Consider the following 7,329-nt stretch of genomic DNA (forward strand, 5'->3'; position numbering starts at 1 on the left):
AACAGTAGTTTCACAAGTAAAGAATGAAACTGCCTTTCCTGGGAAAAGTATGTGTCAAGTGTGATTAAAGATTTGATCATTTAAAGCAGAAAAAGTGCCTCAGGGAGATGAAAGGAGAGAAGAAAAGAGTCATCAGAGCATAGACTGCGGAGATGGTGGACGCGTCTGAAAATGTCTTAGCTGTGTATCATTTTGAGAGTCTCTGTCTCCCTGTGTCGTTCATGCAGAGCCATGGAAGGGGAAAGCGACGGAGGCAGGGACGGGGGAGGAGGAGTGATGGGAATCAGGCTCTTCAGAGGATGCGGGGACATTGGCGGGGGGAGAGCGGAGATGGGTGGCAGCACGCTCCCTTTTTTTCCATCCAGCACAAGCTGTGAGCGGTTTGCCAGGCTGGATTCCTTCCCAGTGCCAAATTCGTGGTCGTTTTCGTTCTCCGAACTGCAGTCGCTCAGATCCGTTATCTCCAGGTCTGAGTCTGACTCCGGGTCCTGCTTCACCCCTCCTCTCCTCTCTGTGGGGCTCTGCTGGCCTGTCCCAGTCCCGGTCCCTAGGCTGACCGCTCCAAGACCCAGACTGAGCCCCGTGGTCGGAGGATTGGCCTCTGCCCTCTCCCTTTCCACCAGGGTGGTCGCCCCGTTGCCAATGTCTGTCCGACCCAACGTCAGGCTGCCCGGGTAGGGCGGCAGGCAGAGTCTGGCTGGCTGAACACCCGCAGTGCCGTTTGTCCCACCAGTTTGCCCCGCTGCTCCCCTTTCACCTGCCTCCGCTGGTGGGAGCAGGGAGGAGAAAGGGTGAGGCAGCTGGGAAAGGCTGCTCTGCAAAGGGTTGGGGTAAAACTGGGAGGGGTAGAGGGAGCCAGGGGGCAGTTTGGGGCAGTTATTGAGAGAGAAGGCCCCTGGGAGGTAGGGGTTGAAGCCCCAGGGGTAGTCAAAGGGTGGGTTGCGAGGGTACGGGCCCAGCAGGGACGGGGGTTTGGAGTAGCACGGGGCACCTAGGACAGAGAGAAATCCAGAGATGGAGGTTAGTTCTGAGAAGGGGCAAAGGTTTCCTGACTTACAACATCCAAGAATGTTCACTAATTATAGTCAGTGGTATTAGCAATTCTAATCAGGAGCCACAGGGGCTAATTCTGGCACGGTTGCTTTCAACAAAAAACCTGATGGTTCATTTATGCATGCCAGTACTGTGTAGAATACCCACTTCACACCGCTGCAAACCAGATGTGTGCACAAAGATTCGGCACTGCAGTGAAAAGTAATTAAGAGGAGCTATCTTCCAAATCATTCATTATGCCTGTATGTTCAAAAAGAAAACACACTGGTTCTGTTCTGATGGCACATCATCACATCAGTGACGCAGTTAGTTTGTTGAGAAATCTAGCTGAGGAATGATGTCGATCCCCCTGCTGTTCATATAAGAATCATTTCAGATTAAGTAAAAATCCTGAGTATCAAATTAATAATGCACTGGATTCAGCTCCTTGTAAGAATCATTTGATAACAGAAAAAAGGGGTAAATTTGAGGTGATGCTGGAATTCAATTTTAATGAACAAACAAAAGCATTGCCTCTTGACCTACTCTACTTCCTTCCAAATGACAACCAACTTAAAGATTCTCTCTCCGCTGCACCCTCCACCTCTCCCAGCCTTTCGCACTCTCTCCCTCTCTCTTTCACTCTGTTATTTACTATGCAGGGCTAATTTGACAGTGGTGAAGTCTCTGCGTGCTGGGCCAGGAGTAGCTGGCAGACACATGAATATTGAATCAGTCAGGCAGGCCTCACTTGCTTATGAAAACACAGTAATGGGCGCCCACAGGCCACAAACTGAAGCCTGCACCCTCAATTAGGGCCTTCCTGCCTGGGAAGGGATTAGGACAGCGGGGACACATGGGAGGCAGAGGAGGGTGAGAAGGGAAGAAGGGGGGAATAGGACCTGAGGACAAACAGAGTGGGGAGGAGGGAGGGGATGCAGGTTGTGCGAGGATGTGTGTTGGTACATCTGTGCACACGCTACCTCTCGAGCTCTGCAGATACGTTTGCATTCTGACACACTTGTATAGAGTGTGCAGAAACAAAAACAAAGGCACTGTCAATCATTCCGCGCTGCGTTCGTTGACACTCGGTTGCAGGGACAGAAGAGGACAAATGCAAGCAATCACGCTGAAAAAGTGTATGATTTCTCTTGCCGTGCCCTTGTTTCTTACCAACGCTGACATGCATAATTCACGAGCTAACCTGGCCTTTCTCACCTAAAGCACAGCTTCACTGCGGGCTGCTGTGGGACAGCCATCTCTCTTATTTCCTTTAACAATAAATGTTCATGCCTCCCCATATCCTCATTCCCCTCTCTGCTGTCCTGCTTGCCCTCTACCCTCTCCTCCCTTTGTTTAAGGTCTGCCTGTACACCGCCTATACAGCTCATACACACTCTATGTAAGCCGTCTTTTTCCTTACGGACTTCGTCTCTGGGATGCTGGGAGATGTCTTATTTAGCACTGGCAGTGTCTGACCAACTTTTTCTCATTACGTAAGCTCACCTGAACTGAGGAAAGGGAATGCGTCCAGCCTCAGTTTGTCTCCTTCGGCTCCTGGTGCTGCAGTGCCCCGATCAAACAGGGAAGTTCCTCTACCGGTGTCTGGCAAACGAGGAAACAGGGACTGTATGGTCTGAGTGACAGAGAGGGAGAGAAAGGAATAAAAAATGAGTGTGAGCCATGAAAAAAACAAAAAGGTCCTAAATAGAGCCAGAGTATTCCTACAAGTCTGCCCTCATGGCGCTGCTGCACTGTGCTGGGTAAAGTCGTATGTTGACAGCAGCACCCTGCAGAGTGTGATGCAAACAGTGACACAGTCGCAGCAAGGACAGGATAAAAAGGGGTGCCATGGGAGTCGGGGCAAAAAGGGAGGTAGGAGGACGCAGAGGCTCAGAGACTCAAAGGCAGGAAAAGTACAGTCAAATGGAGACCAGCGATTAAGATGGTGGGCACAAAGGATAAATGACAAGAAGAAAGAGGGATTGCAGGCCAGTTTGCGTGAAGGGACACGGGACGAACGAGAGTGAAAGAATGGCATCCATCTAGGAAGTAGGGCAGCGGTGTGTGTGCATGTCAGTGTGTGCATGTATTTTTTTTCTGTGTAAAATATGTGAAACAGAAGGAGACGAGGTAAAATAAGTGGAACAGTTGAATCTTAGGAATCAAGGGGACAAAGGAGGGATTTTTTTCCCTTAGTGCGACTGCGGATCAATAGTATCTGTCACCCCACAGCCCTAAGTTTGAAAGGCAAGACTGTACTCCCAAGCTGCAAAGATCTGCGTTGCTTAACAAACCGCATTAATGACCCGCCATTGATCTGATCTGACGCGACCCCTTTGCTTTCTATTTCTTTCATTTTCCAATCGATGACAGATGGATGCGCCATCGGAGACGGGGATGAGAGAAGGAGGGGATAACGTCTTCTTTTGTTTTAAGGGCATGTTAAAACCGGCCCCCTCCACGGTCTCCTTCAGAGTCTGTGTCTCCTTATCCCACCTTAAGGATGGCACTGACAAATGATGGATGGATCTCTCTTACTGTACTCTCAAGTTGTGTGTACTTTCTAGGACATTAATCGTCTAAAATAAAATTATGGGCATGGCAGCACTTACATCCAAATGAGAAAAATAGCCCTCTTCAGCGATTTATGTGGCTGTATTCATAATTTGAAGAAGAACTTGAATTATTCCCTAAATATCTGTCAAAACTTTATTTAACCAAATTAGGACATTTTTGTTCATGCTACCCCCTGCCCGTGCTACAATTTTTACAATCTCTCAGGGCAAAAAAAATAATAAATGAATTGTAGTCTATTATGACTACCATTAGAGAGAGTGAATAAAAGATGGACACGATGAATACCACCATTCTCTTGTAAGAAGGGGATGCACAGCAGGGGCCTGAGAAATATAACAACTAGATGACTAGAGTGGAATGGATTTCAGTTACTTGAATTAAATCAGGGTTGATAAAAAATTAAGGAGTAGGGTAAGGTGTATTCCTAAATGTTGGGATTTTTTCTTTCTTCCAGGTTTCTCTTTTCTCTGTGTATTTAAATATATATTTGAAATATAAACTGCTCAAGAGGCACAAATACATAATATCAGTAAGTTCTCTGGCCTCTTCTTACCTCTGGGGTGCACTCAGGTGTGGTGGAGCTCCCGTTGAAGTGGTTCTGGGCCAGGAAGAAGGGAGAGTTGGCCATGTCCAGGATGGGGTAGTTCACCAAAACAACCTTACTGAAGTTGAACTTGTAGGTGAAACGCTTCCCTTTGGTTTTGTGCAAAATACGCTTGTTGTAGTAATACCTGCAAAGGAGGAAGGGAGGGTATCGATGGAGGGATGGAGAGAGAAGATAAAGGATAAAGGAAAAAGGAAGAGGAAGAGAGGAGGGAAGGATTAATATAATGCTCACATCAAGGTTTTGTGTTTCATTGCTATAAGAAATGAATAAGTAAACAACTTTAGCGCTGTGAGGCAAGAGCTATGCTGATTTCCCACTGTTTTTATTCATCTCCTCCTTCCCCAAATCAATTCATGTCTGACTGCCTTTATTCGGTGCATTGTGGTTTTGTAAAGTGAATTTTTTTTTGGCTCTTAGCAGACAAAAAAAAAAAATCAAAAACACCTAATCCCTTTGAACCCATAACATGCACACTACAGAACAAAAATTTCCTCTCATTCTGCACAAGACTATTTATCAATTCAATAAATGATAGGTTTTATGGCATCAAAATAAAAAGCGTCTTTTATGATGCTGCAATTTATTGGTGGTTTAAAATGACAACCTAAATGCTTTTTTTGGATTTTCTTATTTCAGTAATACAGAAATTTGTCAACGTTAAATTACGTAAAAAAAAAAAAAAATTCTGAAACTGTTAGGATGAACGGCATAACAAAATAATTGGCTTTGTCCTTATTTAGTGTGAATAAGCAGAAGCATTTTAAGCTCAGAAACTTGTTAATGTACGCAACACCAAGAAGCTGTCGCTGTTTCCAACAACCAGAGCACAACAAGACGAGGCTCCATGGCAACAACCTCTGGTGTCTCCCACGGGGCATGTCAAGCCGTCGTCATGCCAGTTTCCTTTGCCACCCACAGAGGTGTCACAGTGTACAATCTGCCAGGATGCCAGGTTGATCAGCAGTAAAGGGAAAAACATGGAGCCATCTGGCCCAGGTAAAGGAGCTGAGTGGGGATGCGGGATGGTACAAATCATCACGAGATACAAGTTCTTGCATCTCTTCCCGCTCTTTAGATTTCTTTGTTTCAAGGGGACCACGGCGAGTGCACCCAACACAGCAAGCATTAGACAACCTCAGCATTAAATCCTGGTGAGCAGTGGCTGATTATGCAGACGCACTATATCAACAAACACAGCAGCATGTACATATCAGCGTGTATCTACACTGCCTGAGCCCAGCGCAATGATGTGTACATGTTTTGCTTTGCGTGGCAATTGTGCCGTGGCCCTTAATTGAGCAATTAAGTGAGGCTAATTAAGAAGGCTAATTGTGGCCCCAGCCAATTCATAACAATTAGACTCTGACGACAGCCCCCATTAACAAGAGGCCAAAGGAAAGCAGGGGGAGGGGGTGAGGCGGGGTAAGGGAAGAAGTCGGGGTAGTGGGTATTTGCATAAGAAAATTGTGTGCGCAGTTGGGGGTGCAAACTGCTGAACGTATAGAGTGTGGCATTGTTTTAATCACCTTCGGTAAGTTTGATGCCGAGCGGTTTGTGAAGAAGTCCAAGCAATTTCACACCGAGGCTTAATTTTGAAATCCTTATTGAATTTTTTATTTGGCAGCTCAATGGTGAACTTTCCATTAGGATGTCCACAGATAAGGAGAAATTGAGGGTATTGATGCTGCGGAGAAGTCCCACCTTTATCTTTCCATTTTTGCCAACATCGAAAAAAGAGGTGTTAGGCATTCACTCCAACGAGAGTGAGGAATCTATGTAAACGTGGCGTGAAAAACAGCACCGTTTATCTCTTACAGTGTTGTCGCTCGACATTTGACACATCATGTACAAACACATACCTCAGCGCCCTGCTCAGTTTGTCGTAGTTCATGTGAGGTTTGCATTTCCTTATCCCCCACAGCCGGGCCACCTCATCTGGGTCCTTGATGACAAACTCGCCGTAATCTCCCTGCCAGGCGATCACCCCCTGATACTCCTCCTTCTGCAGCAGCTCCAGGATGAAATGCCACAGCTGGATCTGTCTGGAGCCGGGGCTGGACTCGGGCTTGTAGGCCCAGTCTGGAAAGGCGAACCCTGGGTAGAGGGAGAAGGAAAGAGCGGAGGATGAGTTTAAGGATTGTCGTTTGTCCCGCTGCTCACTGGGGAGGTGAGGGGGGGTTGTCGCTGTCTGAATGACTGATGAGTGATTGAGGTGAGGGATGATGTGTTTAATATCACAGCACGTGCCTTGAGCAATGTTACTCTGAGCTGATGCCCTCTAGCCTCAACAGATTGGTCAGTGGGATGATGACAGGGATCTGATGGATGCCGGTCAGGCCTGAATTTAAAAAGCCAACTGCATGCACATCATGGATGAAGTTAAGTAGCTTTTTGACTCAGACCAAAGTGAATCTAGCACTAACTAGCCTTGCAAAAACATTGGAGATAGAACCAATTACCACCAGAGACTTGAATTTGTTTGGCAATGCGAGCGTGCGTGGCTAATCTTTATAAATAGCTGAATATTTGAGAAGAATTCCTACAGGCAATTTTGACGATGGCGGTAATGATTCTCAGGTTTTATTAGCAACTGTATTTGCACATTTGCACATGCGGGCTAGGACTAGACTTAAATACAACAATTTCTTAGCACTTTTTAAATAAAAATGTATTTTCGGTCAGCTAACCTGAATGATAGGACTGACCTGGCGTCCAGAGGGCAGGCACAGGGGGGAGCAGCAGATCACTGACGCAGTTACAGTCCATGCCTCCACAACACCTGTAACAAAACGAAGAAAAGGCATAAACCTCCAGAAGTGGAACCGGGGGTACATGGGATGGCATTTAAGAGAAATGTATTCGCTCAAACCTGGAGTCAACAACCCAGCAGTTTTATTACCCTGAGCTGAAGTTGTAGAAAGTAAACTTTGTTGAAAATGAAAATATTGCATAAGGGTTTAAAGGCACAACATGAGTTCAAAACGATACTATAAATCAATGTGAAATATAGCAAGGTTATGTTTCATATGTCTTTGGCTGAGATCAGGTGTTTGATGGATGTGATCTTGTGTGGCCACCTGAGGCTGTGTCTGATGCAACGTGGTGGACAT

The 7,329-nt window shown here is 46.2% G+C and overlaps 1 protein-coding gene across 1 annotated transcript; it reads right to left on the reverse strand.

Annotated features, from left to right (window-relative positions):
- Positions 1 to 7,047, reverse strand: erfl1 (Ets2 repressor factor like 1). Its single transcript, XM_084557904.1, has 5 exons — positions 6,925 to 7,047; positions 6,079 to 6,313; positions 4,166 to 4,343; positions 2,539 to 2,668; positions 1 to 991 (listed from the first exon to the last, which is right to left on the reverse strand). Exons 1-5 carry the CDS (start codon positions 6,983 to 6,985, stop codon positions 177 to 179), a joined length of 1,419 nt encoding a protein of 472 aa, XP_084414030.1. The 5' UTR covers positions 6,986 to 7,047; the 3' UTR covers positions 1 to 176.
- Between the last annotated feature and the right edge of the window lie 282 nt (positions 7,048 to 7,329).

The sequence above is a fragment of the Chelon labrosus genome, assembly GCF_963514085.1.
Source record: "Chelon labrosus genome assembly, chromosome: 12".
Taxonomy (NCBI): Eukaryota; Metazoa; Chordata; class Actinopteri; order Mugiliformes; family Mugilidae; genus Chelon; species Chelon labrosus.